The following is a 24239-nucleotide window of genomic DNA, read 5'->3' on the forward strand; positions in this document are numbered from 1 at the left end:
CACTGCAAACACTGCCTCCTGGGCTCAAGCGATTCTCATGCCTCAGCCTCCTGAGTTGCTGGGATTACAGGTGTGCGCCACCACGCCCAGCTAATTTTTGTATTTTTAGTAGAGACGGGGTCTCACCATGTTGTGCAGGTTGGTCTCAAATTCCTGACCTCAAGTGATCCACCCGCCTTGGCCTCCCAAAGTGCTGGGTTACAGGCATGAGCCACCACACCCTGCCGTATTTTTTTTTTTCCGTATTTCTATTTTAATTCAAGTCAAATCACCTTCTAATGTTTCCTTTAATTTCTTCTTTGATCTGTGGGTTATTTAGAAGTGCGTTTTAGTTTACAAATATTTGGGAATTTTTCAGAGACCTTTCTGTTATTGATCCCTAATTTAATTCCATTGTGATCAAAGAACATACTTTGTGTACTTCTAATCCTTTAAAATGTGTTGAGGATTTTTTTACAGCCCAGGTTATGGCCTATCTTTTTAAATGTTTTATATGCGCGGGAAAAGAATGTCTATTCTGCTGTTGTATGAATGTTATAGAAGTGTCAATTAGGTCAAGTGGGTTGACAGTGCTCTTTGAGGCTTCTATATCCTTACTTGTTTTCTGTCTACTTGTTCTGTTATTAAGATAGGAATATTAATTTTTTTTTTTTAAACAGAGTCTTGCCCTGTTTCCCAGGCTGCAGTGCAGTGGCATGATCTTGGTTCACAGCCACCTCTGCTTCCCAGGCTCAAGTGATTCTCCTGCCTCAGCCTCCTGAGTAGCTGGGATTATAGGTATGCGCCACCATGCCCAGCTAGTTTTTGTATTTTTAGTAGAGATGGGGTTTGCCATGTTGGCCAGATTGATCTCAAACTCCTGACCTAAAGTGACCTGCCCGCCTCGGCCTCCCAAATGCCTGCCGGGATAACAAGTGTGAGCCACCACTCCCGGCCGGAATATTAAAATATTTGACAGTAATTGTGAATTTGCCTATTTCCCTTTGCAGTTTTACATATTATAAAAGGATGTTTCCTTTTATTCCACTTTTATAGTCATTTTAAATATATTATTCACATAACAAAAATCACCATGCTAAAGTGTGAATATACTATATACGTCCATATAATACAGTACTATTTAAATTTAAATATATAATTCACATAACACAATTCACCCATGTTAAAGCTGTGTTGTGCAACCATCACCATTTAATTCCAGAGCATTTATATCACCTGCCAAAGAAACAGGTGTCCTCTCCCTTCCCCTTCCCTCCCCTTCTCTTTTCCCTTTTTTTTTTTTTTTCTGTTGAGACAGTCTAGCTCAGTCACCCAGGGTGGAGTGCAGTGGCGTGATCTTGGCTCACTGCAAGCTCCGCCTCCCAGGTTCATGCCATTCTCCTGCCTCAGTCTCCCGAGTAGCTGGGACTACAGCCGCCTGCTGCCACACCCGGTTAATTTTTTGTTTGTATTTTTAGTAGAGATGGGGTTTCACCGTGTTAGCCAGGATGGTCTCGATCTCCTGACCTCGTGATCCACCCGCCTCGGCCTCCCAAAGTGCTGGGATTACAGGTGTGAGACACCGCGCCCCGCCCCCTTCTCTTTTTTTCTTTGAGGTGTGGTCTCACTCTGTTGCCCAGGCTGGAGTGCAGTAGTACAATCATGGCTCATGGCAGCCTTGACCACCTCAGCCTCTCAAGTAGCTGGGAACCACAGGTGTGCACCACCACACCTGGCTAATTTTTGTATTTCTGTAGAGACGGGGTTTCACCATGTTGTCCAGGCTCTTAGCAGTTAGTTTCAATTTCACCCTTCCCACAACACCTGGCAACTACTAATCTATTTTCTGCCTCTATAGATTTGCCTGTATTCTGTACATTTCATATAAACAAAATCTTTTAATACGTGGCCTTTTGTAACTGGCTTCTTTCACTTAGCAAAACATCTTCAAGGTCTACCCATGTTGTGGCATGTGCCAGAGTTTCCTTCCTTTTCCAGGCCATTGTATGTATATACCACTTTGTGTTTATCCATTCATCTATCAGTGGATACTTGGGTTGCTTGCACCTTTTTGTTTGTTTGTTTGTTTTTGAGACAGGGTCTTGCTCTGTCATCTAGGCTGGAGTCTTGCTCTGTCACCCAGGCTGGAGTGCAGTGGGGCAATCATAGCTGGCTGCAGCCTCTAATTGCTAGATTTAAGTGAGTCTCCCACTTCAGCCTCCCAAGTAGCTGGGACTACAGGTGTGCACCACCACACTTGGCTAATTAATTTTTTTTTTTTTTTTTTTAGACAGAGGAGTCTCGCTGTCGCCCAGGCTGGAGTGCAGTGGCAGGATCCCGGCTCACTGCAAGCTCTGCCTCCTGGGTTCATGCCATTATCCTGCCTCAGCCTCCTGAGTAGCTGGGACTACAGGCGCCCACCACCACGCCCAGCTAATTTTGTTTTTGTATTTTTAGTAGACACAGGGTTTCACTGTGTTAGCCAGGATGATCTCAATCTCCTGACCTTGTGATCTGTCTGCCTCGGCCTCCCAAAGTGCTGGGATTAAAGGCATGAATGACCATGCCCGGACCTTTTTTTTGTTTCTTTTTTTTAAGACAGAGTCTCCTCTGTCACCCAGGCTGGAGCGCAGTGGCACAATCTCAGCTCACTGCAACCTCCGTCTCCCAGGTTCAAGCGATTCTCCTGCCTCAGTCCCCAGAGTAGCGGGGACTATGGATGTCCGTCACCATACCTGGCTAATGTTTGTATTTTTTTAGTACAGACAGAGTTTCACTATATTGCTCAGACTGCTCTTGAACTCCTGAGCTCAGGTGATCTGCCTGTCTCCGCCTCCCAAAGTGCTGGGATTACAGGCATGAGCCATGAAGTTCGGCCAAAAAATCTTTTTTTAGAAATGAGATCTTACTATGTGATTTCCTTTTCTTATGATATCTTTCTCTGGTTTGGTGTCAGAGTAAATTGGCCTCACAGGATGTGTTGAGACGTGTTCCCTTCTGTTCAATTTTTTGGGAGAGTTGCGAAGGATTGCTACTATTTCTTCTTAAATATTTGGTACAATTCAGCAGTGAAGCCATCTGGTCTTAGACATTTATTTTGGGAAAGTTTTTTAAATTACTCATTCAATCTTCTTTAGTGGTTATATGCATATTCATATTTTCTTTTTCTATTTCAAGGAGAAATAGAAAAAGAAAATATGAATATGAGTCATGGGTTTTGGTAGTTTGTATCTTTCTAGTAATTTGTTCATTTCATCTGAGTTATATAATTTTTGGCATACAATTGCTCATAATATTTTCACATATATATTTTTTTGTTTCTCTGGGGTGGGTAAGGATGTTCCTCTTTCATTCCTGATTTTAGTAATTTGAGTCCTCTCTTCTTTGTTTCCTAGTATGTCTAACTAAAGGTTTATCAATTTGTGTTGGTCTTTTCAAAGAACCAACTTCTGGTTTCCTTGATTTTTCTAGTCTCTGTTGCCTGTATTTCTGCTCTAATCTTTGTTATTCTTTCCTTTTGCTTGCTTTGGATTTGGTTGTTTCTAGATTCTTCAAGTGAAAAGTTATTAATTTGAGATCCTCATTTAATGTAGGCATTTAAAACTATAAGTTTCCTCCTAAGTGCTGCTTTGGCTATGTTGCATAAATATGGGGATGATGCTTTTTCATTTACTTTTTTTTTCCGATTATTTTCTTATTTCTCTTGTCGCTGCTCCTTTGACCCATTATTATTTAGGAGTGTGTAATTAAAATTCCACCTATTAGTGAATTCCCCAAAGTTTCCTCTGTTATTGCTTTCCAGTGTAAGCAATGTTTTGGAGTACTTACTTTGCATGACTTCAGTTCTTTAAAATGTATAGAGGTTGGTTTTATGACTAGCATATGGCCTATCCTGGAAAACGTCCCATATATGCTAGAGAAGAACGTGTATTCTGCTGTTGTTCGGTGGAGTGTTGTTCTATAGATGTAGGTGGCTATTATGTTTAGTTGGTTTAGTGTTATTTGTGTTTTTTATTTCCTTGTTGCCTAGTTGTTCTACCACTCATTGAAGGAAGGTATTGAAGTCTATTATTATTAGTGTTATTATTAAAAACAGGGTCTCAGCTGGGCGCGGTGGCTCACGCCTATAATCCCAGTACTTTGGGAGGCTGAGACAGGCGGATCACGAGGTCAGGAGATGGAGACCATCCTAGCTAACACGGTGAAAACCCGTCTCTACTAAAAAAGGCAAAAAATTAGCTGGTCCTGGCGGTGGGCACCTGTAGTCCCAGCTACTAGGGAGGCTGAGGCAGGAGAATGGTGTGAACCCGGGAGGTGGAGCTTGAGCTGAGATCGCACCCCTGTGCTCCAGCCTGGGCAACAGAGCGAGACTCTGTCTCAAAAAAACAAAAAAACAAAAAAACAGGGTCTCACTCTGTCACTCAGGCTGGAAGGCAGTGGCATCATCATACCTCTCAACGGCCTCAAATTTCTGGGCTCAAGTAATTCTCCTACCTCAGATCCCTGAGTAGCTAGGACTACAGGCATACACTACTATGCCTGGCTAATTTATAACTGTTATTTTATTTATTTGTTTGTGTATTATTTTTTGAGACAGAGTCTCATTCTTTTTTTTTTTTTTTTTTTTTGAGACGCAGTCTCGCTCTGTTGCCCAGGCTGGAGTGCAGTGGCACGATCTCGGCTCACTGCAAGCTTCGCCTCCCACGTTCATGCCATTCTCCTGCCTCAGCCTCCTAAGTAGCTGGGACTATAGGTGCCCGCCACCACGCCTGGCTAATTTTTTGTATTTTTTAGTAGAGATGGAGTTTCACCGTGTTAGCCAGGATGGTCTCGATCTCCTGACCTCATGATCCACCCGCCTCGGCCTCCCAAAGTGCTGGGATTACCGGCGTGAGCCACTGCGCCTGGCCCCGAGACAGTCTTGTTGTGTTGCCCGGGTTGCTGGAGTGTAGTGGTGCAATCTTGGCTCACTGCAACCTCCCAGGTTCAAGTGATTCTCCTGCCTCAGCCTCTGGAGTAGCTGGGATTACAGGTGCCTACCACCATCCCAACTAATTCTTGTATTGTTTTAGTAGAGACAGGGTTTTACCACGTTGGCCAAGCTAGTCTCAAACTCCTGACCTCAGGTGATCCACCTGCCTCGGCCTCCCAAAGTGCTGGGATTACAGGTGTGAGCCACCACACCTGGCCTAATTATTTATTTATTTGTTTGTTTGTTTGTTTATTTTTGAGACGGAGTCTCACTCTGTCACCAGCCTGGAGCACAGTGGCATTATCTTGGCTCACAGTAATCTCCACCTCCCAGGTTCAAGCAATTCCCCTGCCTCAGCCTCTCCAGTAGCTGGGACTACAGGCGTGTACCACCACGCTCAGCTAATTTTCTGTATTTTTAGTAGAGATGAGGTTCCACCATATTGGCCAAGCTAGTCTTGAACTCCCGACCTCAGGTGATCCACTCACTTTGGCCTCCCAAAGTGCTGGGATTACAGGGGTGAGCCACCATGCCTGGCCTAATTTTTGTATTTTTAGTAGAGATGGGATTTCACCATGTTGGCCGGGCTGGTCTTGAAGTCCTGACCTCAAGTGATCTGTCTGTCTTCCTCCCAAAGTGCTGGGATTACAGGCATGAGCCACTGCACCTGGCCTGTTGTTTATTTATTTATTTATTGAGACACCTTGCTCTGTTGCCCAGAGTGCAGTGGTGTGATCTTGGCTCACTGCAACCTCTGCCTCCCGGGTTCAAGCGATTCTCCCGTCTCAGCCTCCTGAGTAGCTGGGATTACAGGCATGCGTGTCTGGCTAATTTTTGTATTTTTAGTGGAGACGGGGTTTCACCATATTGGCCTGGCTGATCTTGAACTCCTGACCTCAGGTGATCCACCTGCCTCGGCCTCCCAAAGTGCTGGGATTAGAGACATGAGCCACTGTGCAGGGCTTATTTTAACTATTTTTAAGTATATAGTTCAGTGCCATTAAGCACATTCATATTGTGCAACTGTCACCACCTTCCATCTCTAAAGCTTTTTCATCATCACACACTGAACCTCCGTACCTATTAAACAATAACTTCCCATGCCTCCCTGCCCTCATCCCCTGGAATTCACTGTTCTACTTTCTGTCTCTATAAACATGACTATTCTAAGTACCTTATATTGTGGAGTCATATAATGTTTGTTCTTTTGTGACTAGCTTACTTCAGTTAGCATAATGTCTTCAGGGTTCATCCATGTTGTAGCATATGTCAGAATTTCATTCTTTAATTTTTATTTTTAAATGTGGCAAGACAGACATAACTTAAAATTTATCATTTTAGGAGGGCAAGGTGCTCACGCCTGCAATCCCAGCACTTTAGGAGGCCAAGGTGGGCAAGTCACCTGAGGCTAGCAGTTTGAGACTGGCCTGGCCGATATGACGAAACCGCTACTAAAAATTAAAAAAATTAGCTGGGCATGGTGACGCACACCTGTAATCCTAGCTACTCAGGAGGCTGAGGCACAAGAATTGCTTGAACCCAGGAGGCAGAGATTGCAGTGAGCCAAGGTAGTGCCACTACACTCCAGCCTGGGTGACAGAGCAAGGCTCTGTCTCAAAAAAAAAAAAAAAAAAAAAAAATTATCATCTTAACTATTTTAAGTATACAGGTCAGTAGTAGTAATTATATTCACATTGTTATGCAGCCTATTTCTAGAACTTCCCATGCCTTCCTGCCCTCATCCCCTGGAATTCACTGTTCATCTTGCAAAACTGAAACTCTACCCATTAAATAACTTTCCATTTCGTCTCCCCTCATCTCCCGGGACTCCCAATTCTACTTTCTTTACTTTCTTCTTTTTTTTTTTTTGTGAGGCGGAGTCTCGCTCTGTCGCCCAAGCTGGAGTGCAGTGGCCCGATCTCGGCTCACTGCAAGCTCCGCCTCCTGGATTCATGCCATTCTCCTGCCTCAGCCTCTTGAGTAGCTGGGACTACAGGCACCCGCCACCACACCTGGCTAATTTTGTTGTATTTTTAGTGGAGACGGGGTTTCACCGTGTTAGCCAGGATGGTCTCTGTCTCCTGACCTCGTGATCCACCCGCCTTGGCCTCCCAAAGTGCTGGGATTACAGGCGTGAGCCAACGCGCCCGGCCGCCCAATTCTACTTTCTAGTTCTATAACTTTGACTACTCTAAATACCTCATCTAACACTCATATAGTATTTGTCATTTCGTGAGTAGTTAATTTCACTTAGCATAACATCCCTGAGGTTCATCCACGTTGTACCATGTGTCAGAATTTCATTTCTATTTTAAGTCTAAATAATATTCCATTATGTAGGTCATATTTTGTTTATCTATTTATCCATTCATAGACACTGGGTTGCTTCTACTTCCTGGCTATGGTGCAAAATGCTGATATGAACATGAGTATAGTAATATCTCTTCAAGACTCTGCTTTCAATTCTTTTGAGTATATACCCAAAAGTGGAATTTTTAGATCAAACGGTAATTCTATGTTTAATTATTTGAGGAACCATCATGCTGTTTTTCCCAGTTGCTGTACCATATACATTCCCACTAAGAACGCATAAAGGTTTTAATTTCTTCACATACTCATTAATGCTTATTTTCTGTTTTGTTTTAGTTTTTTATAATAGACATCCTAATGGGTATGCAGTAGTATCTCATTGTGGTTTTGATTTGCATTTCCCTAGTTAATAGTGATGTTGAGTTTCTCTCTGTGTGCTTATTGGCCATCTGTATATCTTTGGAGAAATGCCTATTCAAATCTGTAGCTCATTTTTTTTTTTGAGATGGGGTCTCACTCTGTTGCCCAGGCTGGAGTGCAGTGGTGCAAACTTGGCTCACTGCAACATCCACTGCCCGGGTTCAGGCAATTCTCCTGCCTCAGCCTCCCAAGTAGCTGGGATTACAGGTGTGTAACACCATGCCTGACTAATTTTTGTATTTTTTTGTAGAAATGGGTTTCACCATCTTGGCCAGGCTGGTCTTGAATTCCTGACCTCAGGTGATCCACCTGCCTCGGCCTCCCAGAGTGCTGGGATTACAGGCGTGAGCCACTGCGCCCAGCCTTGTTGCTCATTTTTAATGTAATTTGCATTGTTTCTGACAAAAAGTCTGCTGTCATCCTTTTCTTTTTTTTTCTTTCTTTCTTTTTTTTTTTTTGAGATGGAGTCTTTCTCTGTCGCCCAGGCTGGAGTGCAGTGGCGTGATCTTGGCTCACTGCAAGCTCCGCCCGGCCCATCCTTTTCTTTTTTTGTTCCTTTGTGTATAATGTTTCTTGATTTTTCTGGATGCTTTTAAGATTCTGTGTATTTCTGGCTTTGAGCAATTTGATTATGATGTGTCTTAGTTTTCCCAACCAAAATAATTTAAATTTAAAAAATACTGCCCGGGTGCAGTGGCTCACGCCTATAATCCCAGCACTTTGGGAGGCCAAGATGGGCAGATCACCTGAAGTTGGGAGATCGAGACTAGCCTGACCAACATGGAGAAACCCCGTTTCTGCTAAAGAAAATATAACATTAGCCGGGCGTGGTGGTGGGTGCCTGTAATCCCAGCTACTCAGGAGGCTGAGGCAGGAGAATCGCTTTAACCTGGGATGCGGAGGTTGTGGTCAGTTGAGATCGTGCCATTGCACTCACTCCAGTCTGGGCAACGAGAGCAAAACTCCGTCTCAAAAAACAAAAAACCAAAAAAACAAAAAGTGAAATATTTAGGTATAAATCAACAAAACACATGCAGGATCTGTATACTGAAAACTACCAAACATCGGTGTAAGAAGCCAAAGAAAACTGAAGAGGGATATACTGTGTTCATGGGTTGGAATAGTCAACCTAATTAAGAAGTCAAGTCACTCCAAATTGATCTACAGATCTAGCGCACTTCCAACCAAACCAAGGAAGTGTGTGTGTGTGTGTGTGTGTGTGTGTGTGTGTGTAGATATAGACAAGCTCATTCTAAAATTTATATGGAAAGTCAATTAAGCTAGAATAGTTAAAACAATTTTGAGCTGGGCGTGGTGGCTCATGCCTGTAATCCCAGCACTTTGGGAGGCCGAGACGGGCGGATCACGAGGTCAGGAGATGGAGACCATCCTGGCTAACACGGTGAAACGCCGTCTCTACTAAAAAAACAAAAAATTAGCTGGGCGTGTGGCGGGCGCCTGTAGTCCCAGCTACTCCGGAGGCTGAGGCAGGAGAATGGCGTGAACCCGGAAGGCGGAGCTTGAAGTGAGCCGAGATCGTGCCACCGCACTCCAGCCTGGGCGACAGAGCAAGACTCCGTCTCAAAAAAAAAAAAAAAAATTTTTTTTTTTTTGAGAAAGAAGTTGTGGGACTCACAATACTTAATATTAAGACTTACTACAAAGTTGTGGGACTCGCAATACTTAATATTAAGACTTACTACAAAGCTGTGGGACTCACAATACTTAATATTAAGACTTACTACAAAGTTGTGGGACTCACAATACTTAATATTAAGACTTCCTATGGCCGGGCGTGGTGGCTCACGCCTGTAATCTCAGCACTTTGGGAGGCCGAGGCGGGTGGATCACGAGGTCAGGAGATCGAGACCACAGTGAAACCTCGTTTCTACTAAAAATACAAAAAATTAGCCGGGCGTGGTGACGGGCGACTGTAGTCCCAGCTACTCCGGAGGCTGAGGCAGTAGAATGGCGCAAACCCGGGAGGCGGAGCTTGCAGTGAGCCGAGATCGCGCCACTGCACTCCAGCCTGGGCGACAGAGCGAGACTCCGTCTCAAAAAAAAAAAAAAAAAAAAAGACTTACTGTGAAGCGAAAGTAATCAAGACAGTTTGCTAACAGCAAAGGGAGAAACATACAGATCAATGGAACAGAATAGGAGAATCTAGAAATAGATTCACAGAAACATGATGGAGTTGTTTTTTTTTGTTTTGTTTTGTTTTGTTTTTTGTTTTTTGTTTTTTTTTTGAGACGGAGTTTCCCTCTTGTTTCCCAGGCAGGAGTGCAATGGCGTGATCTTGGCTCACTGCAACCTCCGCCTCCCGGGTTCAAGCGATTCTCCTGTCTCAGCCTCCGGAGTAGCTAGGATTACAGGCATGCGCCACCATGCTCGGCTGATTTTGTATTTTTAGTAGAGACAGGGTTTCTCCATGTGGGTCAGGCTAGTCTCGAACTCCCGACCTCAGGTGATCCGCCCACCTCGGCCTCCCAAAATCCTGGGATTACAGGGGTGAGCCACCGTGCGCGGCCTGATGGATGGAGTTTTTAAAAAACTGCAAAGGCAACTCCATATAGAAGGCACAGCAGGAGCCCCGCCCCTTCTGAGCTGGCGCGGCGGGAGTTCCCCAGGTGCAGCTGCAGTCGCCCGGCTCTGGCCCGGCATCTCTGTGCTCTTGGGAACCTGGGAAGGCTCCACTGCCCCTCGCAAGCTCGGAAGTGCCTGCTCCTGCTGCCTGGCTTCTCCCTGCTGTTGGTGCCTGCTCCAATCTCGGAGCAAAGTCGGGCTGAGCCTGGCCGCTGTCACAGCCTGGCCGTGTGTGCGCACGCTCCGGGCACCACTGACACGCCAGCCCCCTGACTCCTTGGTCCCCTCCGGACTTGGGCGCCAACAAGCACCGGAGAGAGGCCGAGGTTGGTATAAGGACAGCCTGGGCTGGCCTGCAGGTACCCCTTGGCATGAACAGCCTGGGCACCATGAACAGCGGCAGGATGCAGACAGTTCCTTGGTGGAAGGGGGCGGGTCCCTGGTGAAGCCCCATCTTCAATCCTGGAAGGGCCTGAAGCCTGGGGGCCAGGCCACCAGTCCCCGTACCAGAGGGGGAACTTGTGTGCTTTTCCCCAGGCCTGCTCAGGCCACCTATGGCCGCCCATGGACCAATCAGCACTTACTTCTTCCCCTCTGAGGTCCATAAAAAACCCTGGACTCAGCCAGACTCAAAGAGAGGAGGGGAGATGGGGAGAAAATCAACTGCAGAAAGGAAGTACCCCCTTCTGCTGAGAGCTGGACACTTGTTGGGATGACCTGCCTGCCAGAGAGGAGCTATCCTCTCTGCAGAAAGCTGAACACATGTGGGGAAACCCTGGCTATGGAGAGGAGCTGCCCACTGCAGGTCTCTTCTGAACGATTCTGTTGCTTAATAAAGCTCCTCTTCCTCTTGCTCACTCTCCACTTGTCTGCCTACCTCATTCTTCCTGGATGCAGGATAAGAACTCGGGACCTGCCAAATGGTGAGGCTAAAACAGCTGTAACACAGGCTGGGCGCAGTGGCTCACGCCTTTAATCCCAGCTCTTTGGGAGGCCGAGGGGGGCGGAATACCTGAGGTCAGGAGTTGGAGGCCAGCCTGGCCAACATGGTAAAACCCTGTCTCTACTAAAAATACAAAATCGGCCGGGGTGCAGTGGCTCACACGTGTAATCCCGGCACTTTGGGAGGCCGAAGCAGGCAGATCATGAGGTCAGGAGTTCAAGGCCAGCCTGGCTAATATAGTGCAACCCTGTCTCTACTAAAAATGCAAAAAATTAGCTGCGTGTGGTGGTGGGCGCCTGTAATCCCAGGTACTTCGGAGGCTGAGGCAGGGGAATCGCTTGCACCTGGGAGGTGGAAGTTGTAGTGAGCCAAGATCCTGCCACTGCACTCCAGCCTGGGCAACAAGAGCAAGACTCCATATCAAGAAAAAAAAAAGAGAGAGAGAATGTGGTACATATACACCATAGAATACTACACAGTTATAAAAAAGAATAAGATCATGTCTTTTGCAACCACATGGATGGAGCTGGAGACAATTATCCTAAGCAAACACAGGAACAAAAAATTAAATACCTCATGTTCTCACTTAAAAGTGAGAACTAAACATTGAGTACACATGGACGTAATGATAGGGACAACAGACACAGGGACCTACTTGAGGATGGAGAGTGGGAGGAGGGTGAGGATGGAAAAACTACCTACCAGGAACTATGCTTATTACCTGGGTAATGAAATAATCAGTGCACTAAACCCCAAAGACAGTCAATTTATCTATATAACAAATCTGCACATGTATCCTGTACTTAAAATAAAAGTTGAAAAGAAAATTATGCTCTTTTTGGCCTTCTCTCCCTCCTGAGCCCTCAGGCCTTTGAGTTTGCTGCCCTTGTGGATGGGGCCTCTTGTCTCTTTGGTTCTTGTCTGCTCTTTCTCCTCCTCATGTCTCTGTTCCAGCATCACTTCCTAGGAGAGGCCCTCCTTGTCCACCCCTGCTAATCCCTCCACCTCTCTCCACCATCCCATCGCCATGTGGTTTTTGTTTTGTTTTGTTTTTTTCTTGGAAAGAAAAAAAGTGGGCTGGGCGTGGTAGCTCACTTCTGTTTTCCCAGCACTTTGGGAGGCTGAGGTGGGAAGATCATTTGACCTGACATAGGAAGACTTCTGTCTAAAAACAAAAAAAAAAAAGCCCGGCGCAGTGGCTCACGTCTGTAATTCCAGCACTTTGGGAGGCCGAGGCGGGCGGATCACGAGGTCAGGAGTTCGAGACCATCCTGGCTAACATGGTGAAACCCTGTCTCTACTAAAAATACCAAAAAAAAAAAAAAAAAAAAAAAAAAAAGGCGGGCGTGGCGGCGTGCCCCTGTAGTCCCAGCTACTCGCGAGGCTGAGGCAGGAGAACGGCGTGAACCTGGGAGGTGGAACTTGCAGTGAGCCGAGATTGTGCCACTGCACTCCAGCTTGGGAGACAGAAAGAGACTCCGTCTCAAAAAAAAAAAAAAAAAAAAACCCAAAAAACCAGGGTGTGGTGGCAGGCCCCTGTGGTCCCAGCTACTCAGGAGGCGGAAGCAGGAGCACCCCTTGGGCCCAGAAACTCAAGGCTGCAGTGAACCAAGATCACGCCACTGCCTCCACCCTGGGTAACACAGCGACACCTTGTCTCCAAAAAAAAAAAAAAAAAAAAAGACTATACAGGGATACATAACATTTATTCATGTATTTACTTGAGTATCATCAGTTTTACTAAGGCTGTATATGTTAGCACGATATTGGTTCTATCAATCTCTCCGCGGACACTTGCTGTAAATAAAGCAGAGAGGCTTTCAGAGTGCGCCGTTTTGGTTCCTCCATCCTGTTGTCTGGCTCCCCTTCTAAAACGTAAGTTCCAGGACGGCAGGAACTTTGTCTATTTGGTTCACACTCGACACAGTAAGGGCTCAAAAATGTCTAACGACACAGGCCTGCTTCTCGGTTTGCACTGCTCCTCCACGGTAGTCTGTGCAGCGGGAGGAGGCAGCTCGGGCCCAGGGTCCACTGAGAAGACGCAAATAGAGAGCGCGAGAGCGCGGACCTTCTAGAGGCGCCCTGCGCCCACCGCTGTCCGTCCTCGAAGCCCCGCCCCGGGGCTCCGCCTCCGCCGGCGCCTATTCCTTTAAGGACCGCGCGCGCCGCGGCCTCGCTCTGGGGCCGGTACCTGCGCGCCCGCGCCCCGCGCTCCCGGCCCCGCGCCTTCCGCGCGCCCAGCGTTGGGGTCTTCTCCGCGTCTGGCATGTCCGGCCGGCCCCGGCAGCACGGCGCGACCCAGGTCCCCGCGCCCCCTACGGGCCAGCGTGCTGGGCCATGATCCGGCCGGGCGGCTGGTGTGCGCGGCGGCTCTGCAGCGCAGCGGTTCCCGCGGGGCGGCGCGGGGCGGCGGGCGGGCAGGGCCTGGCGGGAGGCCGCGCCCTGCGGGTGCTGGTGGACATGGACGGCGTGCTGGCCGACTTCGAGGGCGGATTCCTCAGGAAGTTCCGCGCGCGCTTCCCCGACCAGCCCTTCATCGCGCTGGAGGACCGGCGCGGCTTCTGGGTGTCGGAGCAGTACGGCCGCCTGCGGCCAGGGCTGAGCGTGAGCGTCCCCGCCCCGCCCCTTGCCGGGCCCCCTTCTCTCCCAGAGCCCCAGACCCCGCCCCTGCGCGGGTGACCTTGGACGGTCAGCGCCCCAGCCTCGGGGTGGCCCTCTGGTAGAATAGGGTCTGGGGCGGGGGTACCGGGGCCACAGCGCGCCGGGAAGACGCGGCCCCGCGCTCAGGATCTATTGGCTGCCATCCAGAGCTTCTGAAAATGCGGGAGAGTACAAAGTGTTAATATAACTAACTCTCCATCTAAAGCTGACTTTAAAATTTGTGGCATATTTGGCCTCAAGTCGTTTGTTAAATTTTTAGAAAAATAAACGTTATAAGTTGTCTTCTTTCATCCCGACTGCAATCACATTCCCACATCTTTGTCCCCAGGGCTTTGATGGGTGTCTTTACCCATCTTTTTTGCTGTTGTCCATGAAAGCATAGCTTCCAGGGGTATTTGAGGCCCAGAGAGGTTGTGTGACTTTCTGGGGGTCACACAGTGAGTCTGGTCCAGGTGAGGTGGGATCCACCTCATGTCTTATCCCCTTGCAGAGCTGGCCTTCCTGAACACCTGAGCTCAACCCCTACCATCCGACTCCCGAGGTGTTCTGTCCAGGATGGATAGAGGGGAAAGATCCAAGGAGGGACGTTTACACACAGATCTTGGTTGGTAAATTTGAAGTATTTTGCAAAAGGAACAGGGGATTTTGGTATGCACAAAATTAAAGAGGCTGAGTGTTTTCTGGCATCCCTTGATTGGTCACCTAGGGTTGCTGCCAGAGGGTTTGATAAAGAGGAGAAGGATGTTACAAGAGCCCGTGTTTTAGCCACAAGTTCACTGCATCCTCTTTTTTGTTGGGTAGATATTATTATCTCTGTTTTCCAGATGAGGAAACTTGCCCCAAGTCACATGCTGCTCAGGGGTTCAGTCAGGACTCAAACCCAAGTCTGTCTGCCTCCCAAGCACACTTAGTGCTCCCCACTCCAAAGTCCTGTTTTACGTCCTGCTGTCTCTAACAAGTGACATTTCTTCTGACTTCAGAAAGATACTTCATCAGTAATGTGGTTTGTTGAGGGACACGTGTTAATAACAAAAGGAAACCAAGTACCATTTGTCTCCATCAACACCAGGCACTTCAGAAGGTGACTTTCACAGAGCCCAGTGTGCTGAGCTCTTCCAGGGCCAATGCCTAATGATAAACTTTAAACCGGAGAAAATGCCTTAGTACTTTCTGCAGCCTCAGGAAAAGGCTCCAGTGTGCCGCGAGTGTTCATTTATAGACAGCGCTCGGCATCGGGAGTCTGGACACCATATATCCACCCAGGAGTGTATTGACGTGGAAACCAAGCCCACCCCCAATTCTGAAAAGTGCAGCAGCTTTTCCAGTTCTTTGTGCAAATATGTAGGCTGTGTATGTGCAGGGTTACTGGTTTCCAAGCACAAGGCAAAATAAGGAGGGTGCCCTGGGAGTGATCTTCTGGCTTCCCCTACTTCCCTTCCCCAGGCACGGCTTGCTGCTGCGGACATCCCTTGGCCAAGCTGGTCCCTTGGTTAAACCACTTGTTTAACCAAGTGGTTAAAACAAACCTCCCCCACATGTGGCTCCTTATGTGTATGTAGGCATTTCTGCTTTTCAAAATTCTGCTCTATCTGTATTCCCTTTGATCTTCACAGTACCCCATGTGGGATGTGAGGATTAAATGTGTTTCAGTAATAAGCACGCATCTGCCTAGTCCCTGTGGTTCCTGAGAGTGTTGCTGGTGTGCTGTCAGAGCGTCCTCCAGCCATCCATGTGACATCCATGACTGTCTTTCTATAGCATGCCGAATGGCTGGCAGCGGCACTGCCTGCACTGCACACATGGAATTTAGGCTTCTACTTCTCCTAGGTAGAAATGTGCCTCCCCTCTGGTTGTCACTTTCCCCTTGCCTGACCCTAGAAAAGGTGCTGCATTCTGGCCCTGCAGCAGAACAGGGGAAGGAGAAAGGCAGCGGGGGTTGGGGAGTGGGGAGGAGAGGGTTGGTGTTGGGGGTTTTCCTCCCAGCTCAGCTGCTGTTTTGCTATGTGACATCAGGTGGATCTCTTCCCCATTCTGAGCCTCAGTTTTCTCACATGTAAAATGAGGATCTGCATTTTTGCTTTGCAACTCTAAAAGCAGCGAAATACTTTTTTTTTTTTTTTTTTTAACGTACTTACTGGCACCTCAACATGTAAAACAGATAAAAGCAGAGCTCTTCTGGTTAATGTGGGGAGGATCCTAGAGCTCCCTGAATTGTCCTTTTACCCTGTCTCCCCCTCCCGCTTATCCCTCATGACACAGCAGTGCCCTTAAAGATCTCTGAGTCCCTCCAGTTCTCAAGTTTAAGGACTCTACTGCCATGGTAAGAGCTGGTCCAGCCTCAGTTTCCACAGTTCTTTTGGCCACTCGAATCCAGCCTAGCAAGCACGCAGTTCCTGACGATTGACCTCAGGTCCCAGAGAGCTCCGGCAGGTGTAGGAGTCCATGGGCCTGACACCTTAGCTAGTCTCTGCTGGATCCCGACGAAGTCAGGTCCTTTCTGGAAAGGTGTTCGAAGCCCACATACTCTCTGCACTTCCCCCAGGAAATACGTCCTTGGGTGTGTGTTTGGGGGAGTGAGGAATGCAGAACCACTTCCCCTATAGCCTGGATATACTCCCCAAGATGAGGGCGGTAAGGTGCTGAGGACCCTAGAAGTAACTTGCTTTTCTCAACTTCTCAGGAGAAGGCCATCAGCATTTGGGAGTCAAAGAATTTCTTTTTTGAACTTGAGCCCCTGCCAGGGGCTGTGGAAGCTGTGAAGGAGATGGCCAACCTACAAAAGTAAGTTTGTCCTCCCAGCCCTGCCCGGCCGGGCCACGGAGCCCTGTACCTCCTTCCTGCTTCTTCCCTTCTCTGCCTTCTCCTTTCTCTCCCCTTGGCCCTGTGCAAGGCTGCATTTGCCTCATCATTGCTGAGCCTGGGGAAAACCACCAAATACAATGATCTCGGTTTGTAGGCTGTGATGTTTTGATCCAGGAACTTGAGGAAATACCCAGTTTAATTTGATCTGGTTCCCTGGGTGTTCAAAGCTAATTTATTCAGCAAATATCTCAGTACTGACTGTGCTAGATACTGCAGGCCCCAGTGATTCAGCAACGAGCAAAGTATAGTCCTTGCCCTCCTGGAGCTTCCAGTTCAGACAGAGCAGACATTAAAGAATTACAAAGTGGCTGGGCTTGGTGGCTCACGCCTGTAATCCCAGCACTTTGGGAGGCCAAGGTGGGTGGGTCACCTAAGGTCAAGAGTTCAAGACCAGCCTGGCCAACATGATGAAACCCTGTCTCAGTCAGGCGTGGTGGCTTACGCCTGTAATCCTAGCACTTTGGGAGGCCGAGGTGGGTGGATTGCCTGAGCTCAGGAGTTCAAGACCAGTCTGGGCAACAAGGTGAAACCCCATCTCTACTAAAATACAAAAACTTAGCCAGGCATGGCAGCATGCACCTGTAGTCCCAGCTACCTGGGAGGCTGAGGCAGGATAATTGTTTGAACCAGGGAGGAAGAGGTTGCACAGTGAGCCAAGATTGCGCCACTACCCTCCAGCCGGGGCGACAGAGCAAGATTCCATCTCCAAAAAAAAAAAAAAAGAAACCCTGTCTCTACTAAAAATACAAACAATTAGCTGGGCGTGGTGGCGGGCGCCTGTAATCCCAGCTATTTAGGAGGCTGAAGCAGGAGAATTGCTTGAACCCAGGAGGTGGAGGTTGCGGTGAGCCGAGATCGTGCCATTGCACTCTAGCCTGGGCAACGAGTGAAACTCCATCTCAAAAAAAGAATCACAAAATGAAGACAATCACAGATTGTCCAAAGAGCTGAAGGAAAAGAGGTTCAGTGGGAAACCTCATTTAGAAAAAGCATTTAAGGAAAGAGAAGTGGTATTGCTTGAGATATTTCTGTTTTGTTCTGGTGAAATGAGTAGTTCTATGGACTGAAGCCCCCACTCAGTGACCTGTTGACAATTACAGAGGATGTGCTTCCCTGAGAGCTTTTTTAAAACAGCCTTATTGACATATAATAATGACATACAGGCCAGGTGCAGTGGCTCACGCCTATAATTCCAGCACTTTGGGAGGCTGAGGCAGGCGGATCATGAGGTCAGGAGTTTGAGACCAGCCTGGCCAACATGGTGAAACCCCATCTCTACTAAAAATACAAAAATTAGCTGGGCGTGGGGGCGGGCGCCTGTAATCCCTGCTACTCGGGAGACTGAGGCAGGAGAATCTCTTGAACCTGGGAGGCGGAGGTTGCAGTGAGCCGAGATTGCACCACTGCACTCCAGCCTGGGCAACAGAGTAAGACTCCGTCTCAAAAGAAAAAAAACACACACACACACACAGAAGTTTTTACTTTTGGCGTAGTCCAATTTATCTGTATTTTTCTTTTGTCACTTGTATTTTTGTGTCATATGAAGAAGCCGTTGCTGACCCAAGGTCACAAAGATTTGCCCCTGTGTTTTCTTTAAGAGTTTTAGTTTTAGCTCTTCCATTTAAGCCTATGATCCATTTTGAGTTAATTTTTGTATATGGTATGAGGTAGGGGATCAAACTTCATTCTTTTGCATGTAGATATCCTGTTGTCCCAGTTCCATTTATTAAAAAGACTATTTTTTCCCCACTGTATTGTATTAACACTCTTGCTGAGAATTTTTTTTTTTTTTTTTTGAGACGGAGTCTTGCTCTGTCGCCCGGGCTGGAGTGCAGTGGCCGGATCTCAGCTCACTGCAAGCTCCGCCTCCCGGGTTTACGCCATTCTCCTGCCTCAGCCTCCCGAGTAGCGGGGACTACAGGCGCCCGCCACTTCGCCCGGCTAGTTTTTTGTGTTTTTAGTAGAGACGGCGTTTCACCGTGTTAGCCAGGATGGTCTCGATCTCCTGACCTCGTGATCCGCCTATCTCGGCCTCCCAAAGTGCTGGGATTACAGGCTTGAGCCACCGCGCCCGGCCCCTCTTGCTGAGAATTAATTGACCATCAATACAAGGATTTATTTCTAGACTTGGATAACTTTTATCGGCCACATTTTTGCTTGAATTTAGCAACCTGAATGACAAATCAAACGTAAGGTATGATTTGGCCTTCATTATGTCATATAAATGCCTCAAAAAATTGTCAACTTTCAAAGTTCTAATATGATAAGTAGGTGTCAGAGAAACATAAAATACAGAGTTTGAGTTGAATCGTAGACCTTATTTGGTAGTAATTTATCTTTGGATGTGAGTCCAAGTCCTGCAGAGTAGTGAATTTTGTTCTGGCTTATGGTATGAACTTGATATATAGTGTTCCTGTAGCAAGAGTCTGAGAGGCAAAGAATATGTGTATAGCATTTACACTTAAGCTTTCAAAACCCTGCTCACGGCCTGGATCAGCACCTGCTGACCTGCAGCCACATGGCTGTATCCTGGGGAGCTGCAGGGCACGGTGGTTTGGAGTGGGGTTCTGGACATTGGCTGCCCAGGCTCACATCCTCACTTCCCCAGAATCTCATTCCCAGATGTCAGGCAAGTTATTAAACTTTCTGGGTTTCGGTAAAATGGAGATAATGAGAAAGTCCTCAGTATAGTGCCTGGCACATAGCAGGTGCTCAGCAAATGCTAGCTGCTGCTGTTGCTGTTCTGTTACATTTAATAGGCATATCACAAGAAAAACATCCTTAATTCACCACAGTATGGGAAACAATGGATTAGATTGGCTTCTTCACCATAGAACTTTTCAGAGCTTTTAACTGCTTGTGTGCTTTGTTACACTCCATTGGGGTAGTAAGGGATGCAGCTTTCTTCAAAAGTATTCTAATGACTAGGCACGGTGGCTCACACCTGTAATCGCAGCACTTTGGGAGGCCAAGGTGGGCAGATCACCTGAGGTCAGGAGTTCGAGGCCAGCCTAACTAACGTGGAGAAACCCCGTCTCTACTAAAAATACAAACAAATTAGCCAGGTGTGGTGGCGCATGCCTGTAATCCCAGCTACTTGGGAGGCTGAGGCAGGAGAATCACTTGAACCCCTGGAGGCGGAGGTTGCAGTGAGCCGAGATTGCGCCATTGCACTCCAGCCTGGGCAACAAGAGCAAAACCCTGTCTCAAAAAAAAAAAAGGTATTCTAGCCTGGATCATTTTTTCATAGCTTCTCGATTAACACCTTTGCAGAAATTCCAGTTTGGGAATGCAAATCTAGACCATACCCAGTAGTCCTTCATCTCCATTTGGTTCTTAACTTGGTAGAAGATTCCTATGGTCAGTTTGTGCCCAGTATCGAGACAAAGCGAAGGGACTTGTCAGTAACTGAGTGGATAACTGTATCTGGTGCTGAAGTGGGCACTCTGGTGCTGGGCATCTGGTGCTGAAGTGGGCACTCTGAGTACAAGAGATGTGGGCCCAGCAGTAGAGACCAAGGCTGATCAGTCAGCCTCATGACTGTTTATCCAGCACCTGCTGCGTGCTCGGCCTCATCCCAGGGGCTGCAGACACGCAAATAAGAGAGTTCTTATCTTCAAAGAGTTCCCTGGTAAACAGGCATTGGAACATAGCTCTCAAAGTAATCATGGTGTTGGGGTGCAGGCAGGCAGGCAGGAACTGCTTCTCCCTGGGAGGCTGCACCATTGTGCTGCCATCTTGAGGAATGAAAAGGAACCTGCCAGGTAGTGAAGGGCAAGGGGACTCCAGGTAGGAAGGGAACAGTTGAGCAGACACCCAGGGGACTCTCCTGAGACGGCCTCTGTCGCACGTCCTGCCCTGTTCCGGCAGCTCTGTGTGTGAGATAGGGTTTCCCTGGGCAGAGCCTCAGGTTCTGAGGAGCTTGGTTTGGAATATCTTCAGGGTGACCATTCTTTTTATTGTTCAGGAATATATGAATATATTCTTTTTTTTTTTTTTTTTTTTTTTTTGAGATGGAGTCTTGCTCTGTCGCCCAGGCTGGAGTGTAGTGGCGCGATCTTGGCTCACTACAACCTCCGCCTCCGCCTCCCAGGTTCAAGCGATTCTCCTGCCTCAACCTCTGGAGTAGCTGGGATTACAGGTGCCCACCACCACGCCCGGCTAATTTTTTTGTATTTTTAGTGGAGACGGGGTTTCACCATGTTGTCCGGGCTGGTTTCAAACTCTTGACCTCAAGTGATCTGCTCACCTCGGCCCCCCAAAGTGCTGGGATTACTGTGCCCGGCCATGAATATATTCTTTATCTTTCTTTTTTTTTTTTTTTTTGGCATGGAGTCTCACTCTTGTCACCTAGGCTGAAGTGCAGTGGCGCAATTTTGGCTCACTGCAACCTCCATCTCCTGGGTTCAAGCAATTCTCCTACCTCAGCCTCCCGAGTAGCTGAAATTACACACACCTGCCACTGTACCCAGCTAATTTTTGCATTTTTATTAGAGACGGGATTTAACCACATTGGCCAGGCTGGTCTCGAACTCCTGACCTCAGGTGATCCACCCTCCTTGGCCTCCCAAAGTGCTGGGTTTACAGGCATGAGCCACCGCACCTGGCCGAATATATTCTTATAAAAGACTCAAATAGTGTGAGCATGTGTGAAAGTTGTCAGTTGCCCTATCTCCCTGCATACACCCGCCTTGGCCCACTGTTTCTGCTCTAGTTAAGAATTTGGTGTGTATGCTTCCAAACCTTTTGAAGTGCACCCCCCTACATATTTAGATATAGTTTTACAAATCTATATGTTCCACCCCGCAGTCAGAGTGATTTTTTTTAAACCAAATTCGGATGATGTTAGCCCCACTGCTTAAAGCCCTCTGCTGGCTTCATACTGTGCTAAAATCCTGCTCTCCCTCGGCCAGGCTGGGAAGGCTGTCTGCCATTTGGCCCTGCCTTCCCTTCCAACCTCTGTCTTCCTCTGCTCCTGTCACACTGGCTTCTTTCCTGCCCCTTAGATGTGCCACGTGTGTTTCTGGTCTTAGGACCTTTGTTCTTGTTACATCTTCCCAGAATGTTTCTGCCCTAGTTCTTTACACAGCCAGATTGTTTTTCTCTTTCAAACTGAGAACCTTGCATGTTGCCTCCTCACAGAGGCCTTCCCTGATCACTGCAGCTGAGATCTCTGCCCTCCCCTCCTGGTCGTTCTGTCCCATGACCCTGAGCGTGTACTCTAAGCTGAAATTGCACGTCTGTGTCTGTCCCTTCCTCTTTCCAATGTCAGCTCCCTGAGGTCAGGGATTGTCTTGGTTCTGACTCTATTCTCAGTTCCCAGAATGATGCCTGGCACATCACACACTCAAAAGTATTTGCCAAATGAATAGCTTTATGTGCATAATCCCATAGTAATTTTTGATTTTTTAAAAACTTTTTTTTTTTTTTAACAATTTTGGAGGAAACCACTCATTTAGAAGGATAAGAACTTAAACCTGATTTTAACATGGTGCTCACTGCTGTGGAGCCTAGGGTAAGAGGCAGTTTATTCATGGGTTGATTAAATAGATATATTTTACGACTTAACATGCACCCAGTACTATGCTAGCACTGGAGATATATTTGTAAATAAGACACCTAAGGTCTCAGGCTTCAGGGAATTTACATCACAGCAGGGAAGATGACAACATATAAACTAAAATAATTTCCAATTGTGATAAGCTTCATGAAGGAACTAAACAGGGAGCTGTTCTACAGAGGAAACAGGGAAGAGGCTGCTTTGGGTGGGGTGGGAAACTGGCTCTAGGGAACTGAGAATTGACCTCAGACCTGAAGGGGAAGAATGAACAGGCCAGTGAGGAGTCAGGACAGGCCTTGCAGGCCAGGAGAGGAGCAGGCGCCAATGCCTGAGCCAGGCCAGGCCTTTGTTTGTCTGAGTAACATAAAGGAACTGGACAGCTGGAACTGGAACTTAGGAAGCATGTTGGGGGTGGTGGGGGGTGGGGCAGAGGGTGAGGTTGAAGAGAGATTGATGTGATCTAATTTGGGTTTTTTTTTTTTTTTTTTTTTTTTTTTTTAAAGAGACAGAGTCTCACTCTGTTGCCTAGGCTGGAGTGTAGTGGTGCCATCTCAACCCACTACTGCAACCTCTATCTCCCGGGTAAAAGCAATTCTCCTGTTTCAGCCTCCGGAGTAGCTGGGACTACAGGTGTACGCCACCACGCCTGGCTAATTTCTGTATTTTTAGTGGAGACGGGTTTTCACCATGTTGGCCAGGCTGGTCTTGACCTCTTAACCTCTTGACTTCCTGACACCTTGGCCTGCCAAAGTGCTGGGATTACATGCATGAGCCACCATGCCCAACTTAGGTTTTTATTTATTTATTTATTTGAGACAGAGTTTCACTCTTGTCACCCAGGCTGGAGTGCAATGGTGTGATCTTGACTCACTGCAACCTCCGCCTCCCGGGTTCAAGCGATTCTCCTGCCTCAGCCTCCCGAGTAGCCGGGATTACAGGCAGCCACCACCACGCCTGGCTAATTTTTGTATTTTTATTAGAGATGGGGTTTCACCATGTTGGCCAGACGGGTCTCGAATTCCTAACCTCGGGTGATCTGCCCTCCTTGGCCTCCCAAAGTGCTGGGATTACAGGTGTGAGCCACCGTGTCCGGCCATAACTTAGGTTTTTTTTTTTTTTTTTTTTTTTTTTTTTTTTTTTCTTTTTTGAGACGGAGTCTCGCTCTGTCACCCAGGCTGGAATGCAGTGGAGCCATCTCAGCTCACTGCAACCTCACCTTCCGGGTTCAAGCAATTCTCCTGCCTCAGCCTCCCAAGTAGCTGGGACTACAGGCATGTGCCACCACGCCTGGCTAATTTTTTGTATTTTTAGTAGAGACGACATTTCACCGTGTTAGCCAGGATGGTCTCGATCTCCTGATCTCATCTCGTGACCCGCCCACCTCGGCCTCCCAAAGTACTGGGATTACAAGCGTGAGCCACCGTGCCCGGCCATAACTTAGGTTTTTAAAATGTGGATTTGGGGCAATGAATTTGGATAGACATTTTTCCAGTGAAGATATATAGATGGCCAGTAAGTACATGAAAACATCGTCAGTCATTAGGGAAGTGCAAGTCAAAACCACAAGGAGGGAGCCGAGTGAGTGGTGCTCACCTGTGCTCCCAGCTACTCAGAAGGCTGAGGAGGGCAACAGAAGGCCGGAAGGCCAGCTTAGGCAACATAGTGAGACTGTCTCTAAGAAGACCACAATTCACATTGTGGGTGTGAATATAAAACAGTGCAGCCAGTGTGGAAAAACACCTTGAAAAACATTTCCTTGAAATGTTAGTCCGGGCACGGTGGCTCAGGCCTGTAATCCCAGCACTTTGGGAGGCCAAGGAGGGCAGAACACCTGAGGTCAGGAATTTGAGACCAGCCTGGCCAACATGGTGAAACCCTGTCTCTACTAAAAATACAAAAATTAGCTGGGCATGGGTGGCGGGCACCTGTAATCCCAGCTCTCGGGAGGC

At 47.6% G+C, this 24239-nt stretch overlaps 1 protein-coding gene across 3 annotated transcripts in view; it reads left to right on the top strand.

Annotated features, from left to right (window-relative positions):
- The first annotated feature begins 13209 nt into the window (after positions 1-13209).
- Positions 13210-24239, top strand: part of NT5M (5',3'-nucleotidase, mitochondrial) — a 38537-nt gene continuing 27507 nt past the window's right edge. Inside the window, exons 1-2 of one of the 3 annotated variants that reach the window (XM_008010515.3) lie at positions 13210-13811; positions 16549-16649. In XM_008010515.3, coding sequence (XP_008008706.2) covers positions 13545-13811; positions 16549-16649 — 368 coding nt within the window. In that variant the 5' untranslated portion in view covers positions 13210-13544. The remainder of the gene's footprint in view (positions 13812-16548; positions 16650-24239) is intronic. The other 2 variants (XM_008010519.3, XM_008010517.3) reach the window with 2 other exon arrangements.

The sequence above is a fragment of the Chlorocebus sabaeus genome, chromosome 16 (assembly GCF_047675955.1).
Source record: "Chlorocebus sabaeus isolate Y175 chromosome 16, mChlSab1.0.hap1, whole genome shotgun sequence".
In the NCBI taxonomy this organism is placed as follows: Eukaryota; Metazoa; Chordata; class Mammalia; order Primates; family Cercopithecidae; genus Chlorocebus; species Chlorocebus sabaeus.